We start from the raw sequence: 16,300 nt of genomic DNA on the forward strand, positions 1-16,300 counted from the left end.
AGGAAATTTTATTTAATTATTTGTTTATTTATATTTTATGTGTATGCATGTATTGCCTGCATGTAGGTAAGTGCACCTGTGTCATGCAATGCCCGCAGAGGACAGAAGAGGCTGTCGGATCCCCTGGGACTGGAGTTACGGACAGTTGTTAACTGCCATGTGGGTGCTGGATTTTGAATCCGGGTCCTCTGCAAGAGCAGCCAGTGTTCTTAACTGCTGAGCCATCTCTCCAGCCCCGGAAAATTTATTTATTGAATAAGAACCCCAGTGAGGATGAAAATAAAAATATAATGAGGGAAACCAACAGGAGTAGAGTTTGGCCTTAGATTGGATGTCTGACATCCCTGGGAAGCTGGACATGGACCAGAGGCTATGATTCAGAATTTGCCTGTTCTTCTGTGGATCGCTTCAGCTGGACGCTGGCTCCATGCCAGGCCCCTGACAGCCCAACTCAGTGTATCAAGTTATCTCCCAAAGATCTTAGCTGGTGAGTGGTTGAGTCCAGGGTCAAAGTCAGGTACCCCTGTGTTGTCTTCTGTGCCATCTTCTGCACCCAGTTGTCCTCTTGTGTCCACCTGTTTGCCATTGACCCCTCTGCCTTCGTGGTAGCTCTCTAACAGCTGCTGCTGCCAAGAGAGCAAGGTTACCTGCAAAGTAGACGGGACACTGTGCATGACCTGTTTGCCAGTGCTTGCTGCTGTATGAAGTGGTGAATAGTTATCTTCCCTTCTCTGGACTTGTGAAAGCCTGTGGATGGGGCTTGCCCCCTCAAGGGCCCTCCAGCTTCATGCTGTCTGGTCTGAAGTAACAGAGTGGGAAGTTGGGGGGCCTCATAGTTTCCCAGGAGGTAATGTTACAACTCCTGGAGGAATATACCATTTAACCAAAAAAAGCCTCTTTCCAACTCCCATCCAGAAATAACATGACAGATAAATTAGCAACACTAGCCTTCTTCCAAGAACCAGAAATAGCCTGTTAGGCTCCCAGCACTGACTTACCAAAAATTCTTTTATTCTGTCCCCATGTGGAGAGAAAAGCCACTTGTGAGGCCACGTCGCACTTCAAGGGACTGAGTTGGGGGAGCCTCTGCTGACACTCTTCCTCCCACAGGCAGCTGGTGGGTCTGCTGCGACTAAGGTGATTGGCAACCAAGGCTCCAGACCCAATACTGTAGGGCTTGTCCTATCCCTGCATTCCCCTTAGTGAGGTAGCCTCTGTGTTACCTGCTGGACTGAGCCAGAAGCTGGGTCCAGGCTGTGTGTCTTGACAGTAGTATGCTGGGTCTTGTTGGCTGGCCCCTCTGCCCACATGTGACCTGTCGGTGTATCTCCCCACTTCTGTTCAGCAAGGCCTTCCCTCATCCTGTTGGTTGTGTGTACACCCCCCTCTCTAGGGGCATCCCAGAGTTCCCCTCAGGTGCTTTGCTTCCCCACCAACCCTCCAGTGTCTGACTTTTATACCTGGATATCTGTTCTTTCTGCTCCTGTATCCCTGGCTCTCAGCTTAGTAGAGACCATCCTTCCATAGTGATGAATGGCTGTTGAAACCAAGGTGTGAACAGTGGTGGTTTCTTGTTCACTATAGTTTCACAGGCATGGGGGTGATGACACCAGCCACAGAGGCCAGAGCAGGGCAGGCTCTGGGCTTGGCATGGTCTGTGGCCCATTGAGGGAGGAATTCTCTCCCATGCCTGCTTTGTGGGCTCTGGCCTGCCTTCACCCAAGGCTGATCCCTTGGTGGCAAGTTGGCAGCTGAGCCCGAGCTTATGATAGCTCCTCCTGGCTGTGGGATCAGGACAGTTTCAGTCTAAGTGCCTCTTCCCCAAATGAGGCATGGGAACAGCAACCAGGGCTCTGCAGCTCAGAGTGTGGGCAGCTATCTCCAAAGTAGGATAAATGAACAAAAGTATCAGTGGGTAGATGTGTCCTTCTTCCTTGGCCCCTCCTACCCCCCAGGCTGCCCTTTTGTCCACTAGAGAGTTCTGAAAGGCAGGGTGTCTCCCTAGTGTTGGGAATGGCCTGTTAGCCAGAAATGTCTTAACTGTGCAATTTATCTGGACCCCCAAACACCTCTTGCGGGGAGGATGGGTGCTGCCCTCACCTGAGCCTTAGGGCTGTCTGGGGTGTGTGATATAGACCCCAGTTCTGGCTGAATACTCCACTGACACTCTCTGCATTGTGACCATTTGTTAAGTTTCTATACTAACCACCTCAATGGACACTTCTAATGGGCAGTTTCTGTCATCAGCATAGACCATGGGGTCAAACTGCCTAGTATGTGCCCACAGCTTCAGCACATGTTCACTGTAGAGCTCCACACAAAGACCTTCACCTCCATGCTGGTTTCCCTGTCTGTGAATGGGGTGACAGGTGCTTCCTTGGGGGGCAACGTGAGGGTAAATAACTGGAACCATGCAGAACAATGTCTGGCCCAGAAAAAGTACAATTTACTGAGATGTTGCCATCATCTGTGATACTTTGTAAAAGTTTAAATGGGCCACAGCTGGGAAGATATTGAAATCTGAGAAGCCAAAACTAGAAAGCAAAGTGGTCTCCTCACTCAGAAAACTCTGGTAAGAGGAGCCTAGTCCCACAGAGCACAGACAAAGGGATCCCAGAAGCCTCCAGGTCTTCCCAGGGAGGGAGGGTGGGCCAAGTCCTGGGCTAGAGGTAGGATGGAGCCCCTGCCAGGCCAGATAAGCCTTTGCCTGCTTGCTGCAGAATTCTACAGGTTGTTCAGAAGTGAGCAACAAGGCCCTTTGCAGCTGAGCCTGTTGTACAGGCCACATCCTTTCTCCTCAGATGGCTGTGGAAGGGCCTGACAACCACTCACCAGCCTTTCTGCTCAGGCTCAGGCTCTGGCTCTGGGTAGAGTGCAGACCTGGGCTTCATTTAGATAATGACTTACAGCTGTGCACCAGGACCTGCTGCCCCCTCCCCCAGGCCATTATCCTGCCATCCCTTCACTGAGCTGCCAGGTCAGCCTGCTCTCCAGCCTGCTCTGCGGGAACTGTCAGGTGACCTTGGGCGTGCTTGCTCGTGGGCCTCTGCTTCTGAATCTGTGCTGCTCGCCACTGGTACTGCATGTTGAGGGTAGATTGAGTGACTTGTGCAAACAGCCTACAAATGCCAGCTCCTGACCCTCTCCTAGGGCCCCTGAGAAACTCTACAACCCCAAAATGTTGTGCCTGATTAGAGTTTAGACTTGCCTGAGGGGAGTGGGCTGAAAAGAAGGATGAAAACACTTTTAATATGCCCCATGCAACTCTTGGTGGTGTTTTTTATAAGGTAAATGAGGCTGGGTCTTGATTTAATGTGCCGATCAGCCAAGTAGCTAGGCACTCTGGGGACAGCACTTTGCTGGTTTGCTTTGGGCTTGGTTTCCAAGTCTATGAGTGGCAGGCTGCTCCTGCCCTGCCTAACACTCAGCCTATCTCGAGCCCTAGGCCCAAAATACAGGGTAGTCCCGCCTCCTAGGAGCTCATGGTCTCTTCAGGGAGGGGGATATGACAAAAAGCAGTGATAACAAACCAGCAATTGAATAATCAGTAGAGACATTTGATTTCCCACCAATAATCTGCTTTGACCAGGCTTGGTTCTTGGCAACAGAAGTATCACAGAGTATATATAGAGTAGGTCAACTTCCACAGCTTCGTCCAGTATCCATCAGGTGAGGGGAGTCAGTGACATTGCTCAGCAGTGTCTGCCACCAAACTTGAGGACCTGAGTTCAGTCCCCAGGAAGGAGAGAACCAACTCTCACAGGTTGTCTTTTGACTTCCTCATATGCACCATGGTTCAAGTGTGCCTGTGCACAGAAGTAAAATTAAATGAAAATGTTAAGGGGCAGGAGAGGTAAATCAATGGTTAAGAGCACTGGCTGCTCTTGCAGAGGACCTGGCTTCATTTCCCAGCACCCACATGGCTGCTAACAACAGTCTGTAACTCCTGTTTCAGGGTATCTGATACCCTCTTCTGACCTCCACAGGCATCACATGACACCTGTATGCAGGTAATACACTCATACACATAAAATAAAAAAATAAGATATTAAAACAATAAAATAAATAACGTTAAAAATTCCATGGGTTGAGCACATGAGACAGGCCTCTCTTGAGACTTGAACTGGAGTCTGGCAGCAGAGGTGCAGGGAGGCTGCAAAAGCTGGAGACTGGAGATGAGGGAGCCTGAGTATTGGTGTGAAGGACTAGCCTTGTCACTGTGAGTTCTTTTGTTCCTCTGACTTCAGTTTCCTCCTTTACTGGCTTTGCAGACTGTAGAGGACATGGGTGACATCATCAGCATAGTGCAGGACCTCTGCCCAGAGCTAACCATGTGGCATTGTCCTGCATCATTGTCATAAAGCCAAGATACATATGGGGGAAAGTTCATTGAACCACAGAGGTGATAACAGTGCATTACATTAAAACCCAGGTTATATAATGGTGTTCCATTAGATAGCTTTCTATGTGTAAGTGCATACTTAGCGGCTAAGAAATTAGTAATTATAGCTGTAGAAAATGTGGGTTTTCTTCAACACTCCTTACATTTTCCAGTTAGCATATAAGAATTTTATATTTACAGAAGTAGTAATGGAAATGTCATGAAAGAATATGCTGTACTTACTGTTTACGCATGCACACAGGGCTGCAGAGTTGGGGGACAATCATTTGGGGAGTGTGGAGGCAGGTGTTAAGGGTGGCTTCGAAGGAGTGGGCTGACCAGACTTCCTCTGCTCTATCTAGATGACAGGATCTGCTCACCACCTTTCATGGAACTCACAAGCCTGTGTGGGGACGACACCATGAGGCTACTGGAGCAGAACGGCCTGGCCTTCCCCTTCAGTAAGTACACCTCAAGCTCCAGGGTGGTCATTACTCAGGGTAGGGGGTAGTTGTAGCTATAGTCCCCTCTAGAGTTGAGCTTACTTGAGGCAGGTGAAAACCTTGGCTCCCCAAAAGGGCACAGCCCTGGGTCTCCCATCTACCCATACCTTAAGCGGGTCTTCGAAGGATGGACTTAAGGAACTCTTCCTGCTGACCTGGGGCATCTGTCCACATTACCCTGAGCACAGATATTACTCATCCCCAATGACTTTGTTATTACTGTAGCTCCCACCTGCCCTTTCTGCCTTTTGGCTACAAATATCTTAGGAGCTCCTCTCTGGTCTACAGTCACATCACCCTGAATGACCCTAGTCTCACTTGACCTCAGAAGCCAAGTAGGGTTGGGCCTGGTTAACTCTTGGATGGGAGAGTCCTGTCTGGAGGAACCCAGTCTTGTGTCTCAGTGGTGACCAGCCCCACTAATTGCTCTCTGCTTTTCTCTCTCTCACGTAGTTTGCAAGACCAGAGTGGCTCATGGCACCAACTCTCATGAGGTGAGTGAAAGACTTGCCTGTCCCTGCCTCACCCCAGTACCTGCTAGTCATTCCCTTTGGGGCCCTGCTGAGCTCTCTCACTGGAGCCCCACTGCTACTGCTCCCCGTCCTGCTCCAAGTCATGATTCCTTGAGGGTACAGCTCCCTTCTCAGGCTCTACAAGGAGTTCAGGAGAAACACTGTGACTCTTGTCTTTTCTCCAACCTTATCTCACTACCTGTCCCTGTCCCCAAGGTTAAGAGGATGTGCTGGACTTACCCCCCACCCACCTTGGTGCTGGGGAATCCTGTTCCTGGACAAGTACAGAGCCCCTGGAGAGATGGTGCCTTTGGGATGTGAGGACTTTAGGGTTGAGAGGAGCAGTGGCCATGCAGGGGCTCCCTTGGGCCTCTGTGGCCTCTCAGCCCTCTGGTCCCACAATCTCCAAGGTGAGCTGAGTGTCCCTGTGGGGACAGCCCGCCCAGACAGCCATCCTATCAGAAGTGCTCCCCCAAGGAGGACTAAAAATGGAAGACCTTTACCAGATTGAGGTCATGCTTTTCTCCCTGGCAGATATTTATGGGGAAATGTCTATAAACAATGGCAGAGCAGCAGGAGACAGGCTGTGACAGGGGCCTGCCCTGCTGTGGGAAGGAAGTCACCGCCTGCTGAGAGGGCAACTGTCTATGAAGGTCAAGACTCTTGTGGGTACATCGTGGCCCCCTAACCTAGCCTGGTTGCACCTGGGGTGCACCTCACGAGTAGGCCAGAGAGGGAGCAGGCAGGATCCGGAGCAGCCAGTGCTGTTCCCTGGGTCCATTTCCCTGTCATCACCAGGTAGCTCCTCCGATTCAAGATCCCAGGCATTGGACTTCAGCTTTGGGAGAGCACAGGAACAGCACAGTCAGTGCTTAGCCATGTACCTCCAGGCAAATCACCATGTGTTTCTGAGCATCTGCTCTGCCTTTATAATTGGGGATTTGACAGTTACAGTGAAGGGAGTTACTTCATGGTTTGCTATGGTGCTTGGGAATCGTTTGATAGGCTGTTGAAGAATCAGCTGTCCTGGGGTGGGAGTTCTGAATCCAAGTGGGCTCTTTTTGGCAGGTCCCTGATGAGTCACTGGGAATCACCCCCCAAATATGGGTCAGCATCCCTAGGGAAGCCACTGGCTCCAGGTGCGCACACATGCACGCCCTCTCTTGCTATTCCAGCACCAGATACTCTGCTGGCCCACAGCCAGTAGTGGGAAATTGTCCTTAGGCATGTGGAGACCCATGAGCGTCAGGGTGGGAGAGATTGTCACCTCTGAGAACATCCTCTGTGGAATGGGCAGGGTGGGAACCTGTGCCTCCTATCTTTCAGCGGCACCCAGGGACATTGAGTGTGATGAGATGACACTGCATGTACGGGGCTATGATTGGGGGCAGTTTTGATGGGGTCCTCATTCACATCACAGCCTCGCAAGCCCTGCCTCATCCAGCACCATACTCAGCCCCCCTTGACCTGTTTCCTCCTGTGCATCTGGAACTGCTGGGCATTAGTAAGCCAGTACAGCACACACATAAGTTCCACAGAGACAATCTCCCATCCTCCCTCCCTTTCCCCAACCCCGTGTCCCTCTTTCCCTCCCTCCCAGCCTCCCTCTTCCTTTGCCTCTCTCCCTGCTTTAAGAAATACATAACCCACAACTCACAAAACCCCATGGCCACATTTTCTGGTCATAGTTGTTTTTAGCAAGGAAAGTGGAGCATAGTGTGATCTGTGCTGTGCAGTGTTTGCCAGTGCTGGGGACTTGAGCCTGTTGGCTTCATGCACCTGAACTCTTCCTGCTTCCCATTTTGGTTCCCTCATTCTTGTCAGAAGACTGAGGGAACATCCCCTGACCCCTACACAGTTTTTACCATATAGCCTGGACTTCACTTTCTGTCCAGCTGAGCTCCTGTGTAAGGTGGTGCTCTGTGAAGGCTGATGTGAGGGTGGCAGCTAGTGCAGGTGGCCAGCTAACCAGGCCCATTAGCTCTGCTCAGCAGCCTCAGGAGCCCTGTCATGCATGGGCTCCTTTCTGGCCCTGTAGGCCAGGGATTAGTGGTGGCCAGGTGGGCAGGGGCCAGCCCCTTGGTTCCTTAGGACAGGCCATGGAGACCCAGCTTTGGGGTGGAATGGAGAACAGGGCACAGCTGTCCCTGCTTCCCAGCCTCTGGGAGAGCCTCTCCATTTAGCATGTTTGTACCTAGTAGAGCTGGAGACAGGGACAAAGTTTCATCCAGTTCATTGAGCGTCATATGGCTTTGTGTGAGAAGCAGGGCAGAGTGCCAGACAGACTCGATCCTATCCCAGCCTCTCATTCTCCTGCAGGTCACTGAAGTGTGTAGGGCCTCAGTTTCCTCATCTGTAAAGGGGTGGCAGTGCGCCTATCTCAAGGGCACCGTGAGGATGACACCACGTGATTCAGAGCTTGTTATGATGTTTTAAGAAGAGGCAACTTTGACTCAAGGCCTCCCACTCCTGGTCCATAGCTTCTGCTCCTACTTTGGGAGAGAGATGACTTCCTGGGTCTTTGTGGAAGAGCCTCTGGGTGTCAGAAGGTATTAGGAGCACCTACCCTAGGGGGCACTATTCCCTGGGACTGCAATCAATAATTCCCTAAGGAGCTCTGCAATGCACAGCCCACACAACTTGACATAGTAGATCCAGTGGTTGCAGGGTTTCCAACTCAGCCCCCACAGCTGAATCAATCACAAGTGAATCAATCTGCAGAAGCATCCTGTTCCACTCATCCTGGTTTGAGACTCTTCTTGGGGGGTCCTCTGGCCACAGGGTCAGGGAGAGGTCGTGGTGGGGGTACCCAGAAAAGTGACATGCCACTATGCTGGACGCTGGTGAACTCTGATAGTCTTTGGCTCCCTGTCTCTCCAGATGGCCATTGTGTTCAACCAGGAGGGCCTGAATGCCATCCAGCCCCCCTGTGTGGTCCAGAATTTCATCAACCACAATGCTGTGCTGTACAAGGTGTTTGTGGTAGGCGAGTCCTACACTGTGGTCCAGAGGCCCTCGCTCAAGAACTTCTCCGCGGGCACATCAGGTAACTCACTGTCCCTTGTGCTGTCACACTATACCAGACCCTGGGGCAGGGCTAGGATGGACAACTAGTGTCTGTCCCCTGGTGCCCCATGTTACTTCTGGGCTGGGGGAAAATTGACCCAAGTTGATAGTTGTATATGATGAATGGATGGAAAGATCTTGAAGAACCAACAAGAGACCTTGTGCCCCAGGGCACTGTGGGGCTTCAGTCCACAGAGCCACCATCAACTCCAGGAAGCTAGCGGTTCCAGAACCTAGAAGCTTCCTATCCCCCGGGTTCCTGGGCTCACTCAGTGACGGTACAGGAGTGTGCTGGAGTGGGCATGGCCAGCCGGCTCTCCAGGAGCCTGCACAGAAGTGAGGAAGGGAGATGGCTACTGACTGTTCCACATGCTACCCTTGCCTAAGTGTCCACTTTCCAAAAGAGGACCCTGAATCTGAGTTACCTGTGGCTTCTGCAACTGTCAAGGTACAGCAGGGCTGCCATAGTAGGCAGTGGCTGCTGAGTCACAAGGATCCATGCAGGTAACCTCAGGCAGTTCCCAGTGTGCACAGTCATCTCTGCCCTACCACAGTGAGCAGCCCCTGAATAGATGGGGCCCTATTGTCCCTCAGATGCCACATGGCTGAGGTGTTTATATGACTCATCATCTTTGAGAGCCTTGGGGGGCCTGGGGAGCAGAGGCCCCTGGAGGCCTTCTTCAGAGGCCCACCTCCATCCATTATCTTGTGCACCAGCTGTCCTTGACCATGCAGTTAAAGATGTCCTGGCACTGAGGCTTTTCAAAAGAATGGTCTAGTGGTACTGAAAGCCTCTCTAAGGCAAATTCTAGAAGCTTATGGGACAGGCAACCCCCTTGGAAGCAGCACAGCTCTCTGGGAAGGCCCCTTGGAGGATATCAGATTGCCTGGTGAGCCTTGTTTCTGCCTGGGAGGGAAGAGCTGTCCCTGAAGCACTGTGCAGCTGTAGCTGAGCAAGCAGAAGCCCTCCCTAAGGTCATCTTCCTTCCCCATCCCCTCAAAGGCCGTCCTCCTGGGGCTGCCTGTCACCATCCATCCTATCCTCCTCCCACTCTTGTCCCCTCATCCTTTCTTTCCATGGGTCACTTTCCTTCCCATTAACATAGCAGTGGCAGGCACTTGGAGCTGTGCTTCAGTTCTCATTTCCCTGCTGAGGTTAGGCAGTGCCATCCTGACACTGGTCCTAGGACTGCCCACTGGGACCATGGAATGACGTAGGGCAGTGATGGGCAAAAGTGAGATGTACTACCAAGAGACATTCTTGCAAATTATGGGACAGAGGAGGCTGTTTTTACACAATTGCCAGATTTTAAAAATACATGTGGGGAACTAGAGAGCTGGCTTAGTGGTTAAGAGCACTGGCTACTCTTGCAGAAGACCCAGGTTCGGTTTTCATTATCCATATGATGGCTAACAATCTTCTGTAACTCCAGTTCCAGGGGATCTGATGCCCTCTCCTGGCCCCTGCAGATATTGTATATATGGGTGCATGTATACATGCAGGCAAAACACGCATCATACACATAAAATAAAAAATAAGCATTTAAAAATACATGCGGGGCTGAAGACGTAGCTTAGCAGTTAAGAGAACTTGATGCCCTTGGGTTTGGCTCCCAGCACCCATGTGGAGGCTAATAACTGCCTGTAACTCTAGTTCCAGGGGATCTAGTGCCCTCTTCTGGCCTCTGCACAGATGTGGTGCACTGAAATTCACACGGACATACACACAAGACACATAACTTTTAAAAATACAGGCATTGAATCTATGAAAACTGTATTTAGTTAAGAATAGTTAAGCTGGAGGTGCAGGTCAGCAGTAGAATGTTGTTTAGCACGTGTGAGGTATGGTTCCGTCCCTGTGTGCCCCCCACTCTCATGTCAAGCCCTTTCTTTTCTTTCCCCAAATTGTTTCATCTCTGAAACAAATTGGCATCTGTTCTCCTTTCTTACTCCATAAAAGTGTGTTTTGTTTGCTTCGTCCTCTTCCTCCTTCCTGGGGATAAAGCACTAGGCCGGTTTCCATCCTGGCACTGGGAGCTGGGAGCAGGGAGCAGTGCAGATGAGAACTCACCAGTGTGTCTTCTCTCGTGACTGTTTCTAGGTCATGAAGCCCTCCTTACCATAAAGTGCAGTGCTGGGCTGGAGAGTAGAAAAGCATATATGACATGAGAGTGACTTCCAGTGTGTGCATTTGACCCTGGGCCTGCGTCTTCAGGGCAGTGTCAGGAAGCGGCATGGTTCCAGCTTCCTCAAGCATGACCTTTGCAGAGCCTCATGCCCTAGCAGCTCTTTCTTCCAGACTAGTTGGAAAGAGGGCTTGACTGTCCTGGCTTCTTTCCAGAGCACCCTCACCCCACCCCATCCCAGCCCCCGTGTTTCTTGTGTACACCTTGGGAGATAGGTTTACAGGCTTGGGCTCATTCTGTGCTTAGGATACAGACAAGGGCATCTTCACTCCACAGCCATCAGTCTCCTTTGAGTCCCATGCTCATTTCTCTCCTTCAGATGTCAACATCCAAAGTCAAGTATATGAGTTATATAGCCATGACACCTTGGAGGTGCCTAGACTGGAACCCTAAAAGTTCTTACTAAGAGAGCTGGCACTGGCATGTGCCAACCACTAAGGAATATATAAAGAATGTTCTCATGTTCTCTGCCTGTGGTTCATACTCCAGGTGTCTCTGTTCCCACTTCCTATATGGGGGGGCTTCTCTCTCCTTGACCTTGACCCTGATGTCACATCACCACAGCCCTATTTGGGTTCCCAGCTCTGTGTAGGGGCTCTAGTACCTTCTCCCTCCTGGTCTTTTGACCCTTAGGGATACATATAAGAGTGATACCTCTTTTGCAAAAGACTGAATAATAACTATCTCTAGGCTATCACAGTCATTTGGTGCTATTGTAAGGCAAAAGAAACTGTAGAGATATGCAAATCAGTGGGCAGGGCTATACACCTAGGAAACTACAGGTGCAAGTCTCCTGGCTTATTTATAGTTTGCTGAGCTGAGTCCAGAGCATCTAAAGATGATGCTTTTAGGAACTTTCCATGGACCCACCCTATGTGGTATGCTGAAGAACCAGCCAGGAGCCAGCCAGATAGGGTTCTGTCTTCATGAGCAATGTATATTCCAGTGGGGAATAACATACAAGAGAAATGGCCAGAAGGCCAGTTTCTCCTGAGACAAGGGTTCCAGGGGACATAGGCAGTCATTGGACACCAGGGGTAAGGGAGCCATGTGAGAAGGGCAGCTCCAGTACTAGCCCCTCTTCAGAGGTGGTGTTTAATGGCAGGACTGTGAAAAGATAGCATGGCCACAGCTTACAGCTGCACTACCATTTGGCTGGGATGTCCAAGCCTGTCTGGTCATTCACTCTCCTTTTGAGTCTGGCTTTTCTCATCTCTAGAATGAGAACGAAACTACTTGGTGCCCATTTCCTTGACATCACACTCCTAGAGGAAGGTGGGGATGGCTCCCATGCTAGTCAGACTAGTGTGGACTAGTCAGAAACAGTCACTGGCTGGGGCACCCAAATTCTCAGTACTTTCGGGAGCAAGAGCCTTGCCGCTGACTTTGGAAATAAGACCAGGCCCCAGCCATCTGTTAGAGGGACCAGGTGTCTCAAAGATGCCCAAGAAACCAAGCACCGAGGCTCTTTACTGGAGCTAGACACCTTTAACTTATCTCAGATCCTCTTAGTCTCCTGGTGTCAGGGACTGGCTAGAAGCTGCCCATTCCCTCTCCATCCCTCTTCTGCTGCACATGGCAAGGTGCTGGGCCTGGGGCATCTCTTGCTGCCCTAAGAAGAGTTCCATTCTAGAGTACACCAGGCCAGCAGTAGCAGTCGGGGGGAGGGGATTCCCCTTTGAGATGTCTATATGTTTGACCCTTCTATAAGAAGCTGATGGGGATGTGATCTGTCCAGTTTAGTGGGCACCACAGGTCCCTGGTGCTGCATCCCTTCCTAGTACCAGTCAAGTACTTGTGTGCAGTTCTTGAAGCTCCTGTAGTCTTCCCAGCCTCCCTGAGTTTTGCTGTGTCCACCTGTTCCTGGGGACCTATCCTCACTTCACAGGCCTGCTCTACTACACTGACCTTCAGGACCTACAGGGACCTGGGTGGGAAGGTGCTCCAAGCTCAGGGGTCTCCAGGAAGAGAAGGTGGGCAGTGCCTACAGAAAGCCAGCGCACCACCCAAGCAATGAAGCCCTGCTCTGGCTTCTGGCCTGTCAGGCTCTGCCACCCCTGAAACTTACTCGTGCCCAAGATTGGAGACTGGTGGGCCTGCTTGGCACAAGTCCCGCAGGGTGTTTATTTTTCCCAGGCTCCTCCCCAGGACCGTCTCTCATGCCCCCCGTCTGGACTGGCTCTGGTCGGAGCGGGAGGACTGTCGGGCACACCGGGGTGGCCATGGGCCTCTGTGGCTCACTAGCGGGAAGGATGCCAGGTACTTCAGCGCCTGCCTGCTTGGCTCTGCCCGAATCACTTCCTCGTGCATGATTTTTGCGGCGCCATAGAGTTGTGCAGCTGCTGGGGGGTCATGGCAGCCACAGCAGGCACCTGAGCCCTGGCACGCAGGCCTTCGATCATGGCTCGCCCTGCCCTAATGCTTGGGAGCCTATGTCCCAGGGATGATCGCTGTGTCCTGGGGGGGTGAGGTCCATGACACCTCCCCTGCAAGGATTGAGCAGGGGCTGTCAGGATCCCTTGGGGGCTTCTAGTCCAAAACGGTCCTCTGCTGTTCTTGTCGGGTGGGGTTCTTAGGGGTTGATAGCCTTGGGCAGAACTCAATCCCCGGCCTGTGGTTTTGTGACTCTTGCCCTAGCGTGCCCACACTTCCAAGTACCTGAGAACATTTCAACCTGCGCTGCCAGCCTTATATCTTCCCCAGAGCAACCATGACTGATGGCTCCAAGAACATTGATACAGGGGATAAGTGAACACGCCATCGTGTTCCTGAACTGGTCTGCCTCTCTGGTGTCCAGTGGGCTGAAAGACAGGTGGATGGCAGCAGCTGTGGAACAGGACATGTGGACTGGAGGAGGTGGGGGCATTACAGGGCACACAGGTGGTTCTATGTGCTATCCTGGATGGATCCTATGGAAGCCCTTGTTCAGGTTTCCTGTTAGTAGTTGGAAACCAATAGAGCTCTTTGTGTGTTAAGCTTATGTGCCAGTGGCCACCTGATCAGGCGTACCTAGACCAAATGGCACTTATGAGACCTCTTCCCTTAGATACTTCAGGTCTTTCCTAGTCCCCCTGTATACACTTATGCCTAGCCTTAGGTGTTAAGGAAACCTAGGGATGATACTGTAAGATGGTGGTGGTGGTAGCTCAGTAAACCATTCATTTTTACGTGAAAGGAAAAATTGAAATTAGGGTCCTGATGGGCACACGTTCATCTGTGATGCAACTGGAGGTGCCTGGCTCTCAAGAGCCCAGGGCATTACTACTGCTGCTGAGCCAGAGGTCACCCCAGAGTGTGGCTGGGGTGGTGCTGCCCCCTGGTGTTGGGCATTTGCTATCCAGGTCTGATTCGCTCTGTCTGCTTTTTCAGATCGTGAGTCCATCTTCTTCAACAGCCACAATGTGTCAAAGCCAGAATCCTCGTCAGTTCTCACTGAGGTATGTCTGTTCTCCATAGTGGTCTTGTGGGAAGCCACCTGCATCTGATCTTGGATATGGGTGTAGTTTGCCCCTGGATTCCCCAGCTGAACTCTCTGGCAGGCCAGAGTAGCAAGAAAGGCCCTTGTCCCCACACTAAGGGCCTAGGCAAGTTCCAGAGACACCCCCCCCTCCCGCAGTGTGGTATCACAGTTGTGTACCTGTCTGGCAAGTGAGCACACTGGGCCTGGTGGGAGGGCTGCTTACTGTGAGGCAGCGCTCCTGTTGGGCAGCCCCACACCTGGCTTGGTGGCTAGTTTTCAGTTAACTTCACCATGGCAGACTTCAGCCAAGTATTTAATGGACTTGCAGCAATCTTATGGGAGAGATGACCAGCTCTGGGGTTCAGTAACTTCCCCAGGTTTACACAGGGGCCAGCAGGGATTTGACCCCCATCTGTTTGATACCAAAGCTGGGTCTCCCAGTAATTTCCGCCCTTGCTAGTGACAGAAAGTACCTCAGGGCCACAGTCTGCTGTTCCCCTCAGACTGTCAGAAGTCTAGTTGCTAATGGCTTCCTGCCATACTGCCTGAACTGAGCCTCTGTTGGCCTCCTGTTCCCCTGGGGTTACAGCCATCCTACGTGCTGGGAGCTCTGCTTGGGTCCTTCTTCCTCTCCTGGCAGGATTTACTGACAGAAGCTACCAGTGACCTGTGCCTGGTCTAGGTTCTCTGCTAGGCCCTAACTGGGCCTTGTGTTCCTGCCCACCAAGCTGAGCAGCCTTATGTGTTTGTGGTTCTTTTCAAGAGCCAGCTGTGTGCTGAGACTTAGACAGGGACCTGGAGGGATCTCCATCCTCTCAAAACAAATCAGCGATGCCCTGAATCACCAAATTGATTTCATTGCGTGTGTGTGTGTGTGTACACATTATGTGTGTGCATGCCATTGTACATGTGTGAAGGTCAGAAGACGACTCTCTGGAGTTGGTTCTCTCTTTACAAATTTATGTGCATTATGTGCATTCTGGGACTCAAACTCAGGTGGCTAGACTTGCGCAGCAAACACTTTTACTTGCTGAGCCATCTCACCTGCCTGGACCACCAGATTTCAAACAACCTCTCAGGGCCCATCATGCACATTGAGAAATATAAGTAGTGCCTTGTGGAAGAAGTCTTTCTTCTCCACGTGTCAAGATCACTAGTACCCCGCCCCTCCCACCAGGTGACTTAGATCCTTGTTCACCAGGATGACAGAAAGGAGTAGGCCTTCTACAGGCTTCCCAAGAAGCTGTCCCTGCTGATTCCTCACGCTATGTAGGTCTGGTGACTACTGGGGCTGTTAGCTGACTTGAGGGATACTGCGAGGGCTGGGAACAGAGCGACCCGCCTGAAATCACCTTCTTGAATCACCACCTAATAGGCTGTGGCCTGTTTCTTCATCTAAGAAATGGGAAGGGTCCAGCAAGATGCAGCAGGTTCCTTCTCTTCCCCTGAGGCTTGTGGTCTCCCTGACTTCCACTCAGCACATGGAACCCACCGGAGCCGACACTGAAAGGAAAAGATGGCAGTGTGGACAGCACCACCTCTTCTCTGGGGACATCAGCCTCCTGGATACCTACAAGTTGACTTAGCAGTTGGCTGCACTCCCAAGAACTAGTAGTGGCCGGAACCCTACTCATCTTTCTGTGCCCATGTGGGACCATGAGACACAGGGAGCCCTGCTGACATTGGGGCCTGCCTTGTCCTTGACAGTGGGCCTAACTTCACCCCAGCTCATAGACCCCCAGCACCTTTTGCCTTTCAGAGCCAGTGCAGGGGATTATTACAAGCGTGGGGTCTTGGGGTGTAGCTCAGTGGCAGAGTCCCTGCATCATACACATAAGGCCCTAGGATTCATCTCCTGCACTGCCAAAAGCAGGAGAGGAGTTCTAATGGAACTGCCTGTGGTCTGACCTGAGTCACATCACCTACCTGCCTACCTGAGCCTGTTTATTCCCCTTGCCCCAGAGAATCTGTGGGATTCATGGGTGACTGAAAGTGGTGCCAGGGCAGCCCACAGGGGCACCTGCTCAACTCTCCCTCACACCAGGACTGCACTGGCTCACTTGGCTTCAATGCACAGGCCAATTTCTATGCCTTTATCTAGTCCTAGGCTGACTGTTTGGATTTGGATAATCAAATGACTTTGGAAGGATTTCTGAGATTCCTTAGCTGAGCTGAGAAAGTGCTTTTATAAA

At 51.5% G+C, this 16,300-nt stretch overlaps 1 protein-coding gene across 3 annotated transcripts in view; it reads left to right on the forward strand.

Moving 5' to 3' along the window:
• Itpk1 (inositol-tetrakisphosphate 1-kinase) overlaps positions 1 to 16,300 on the forward strand; it is a 147,460-nt gene that overhangs the window by 122,298 nt on the left and 8,862 nt on the right. For 2 of the 3 annotated variants that reach the window (XM_008821715.2, XM_029557968.1), the window contains 5 exons: positions 4,744 to 4,842; positions 5,338 to 5,378; positions 8,277 to 8,442; positions 12,785 to 12,907; positions 14,018 to 14,085. In XM_008821715.2, the coding sequence (XP_008819937.1) occupies positions 4,744 to 4,842; positions 5,338 to 5,378; positions 8,277 to 8,442; positions 12,785 to 12,907; positions 14,018 to 14,085 (497 nt within the window). The remainder of the gene's footprint in view (positions 1 to 4,743; positions 4,843 to 5,337; positions 5,379 to 8,276; positions 8,443 to 12,784; positions 12,908 to 14,017; positions 14,086 to 16,300) is intronic. The other variant, XM_008821716.2, reaches the window with a different exon arrangement.

The sequence above is a fragment of the Nannospalax galili genome, unplaced genomic scaffold (assembly GCF_000622305.1).
Source record: "Nannospalax galili isolate Female #2095 unplaced genomic scaffold, S.galili_v1.0 scaffold107, whole genome shotgun sequence".
In the NCBI taxonomy this organism is placed as follows: Eukaryota; Metazoa; Chordata; class Mammalia; order Rodentia; family Spalacidae; genus Nannospalax; species Nannospalax galili.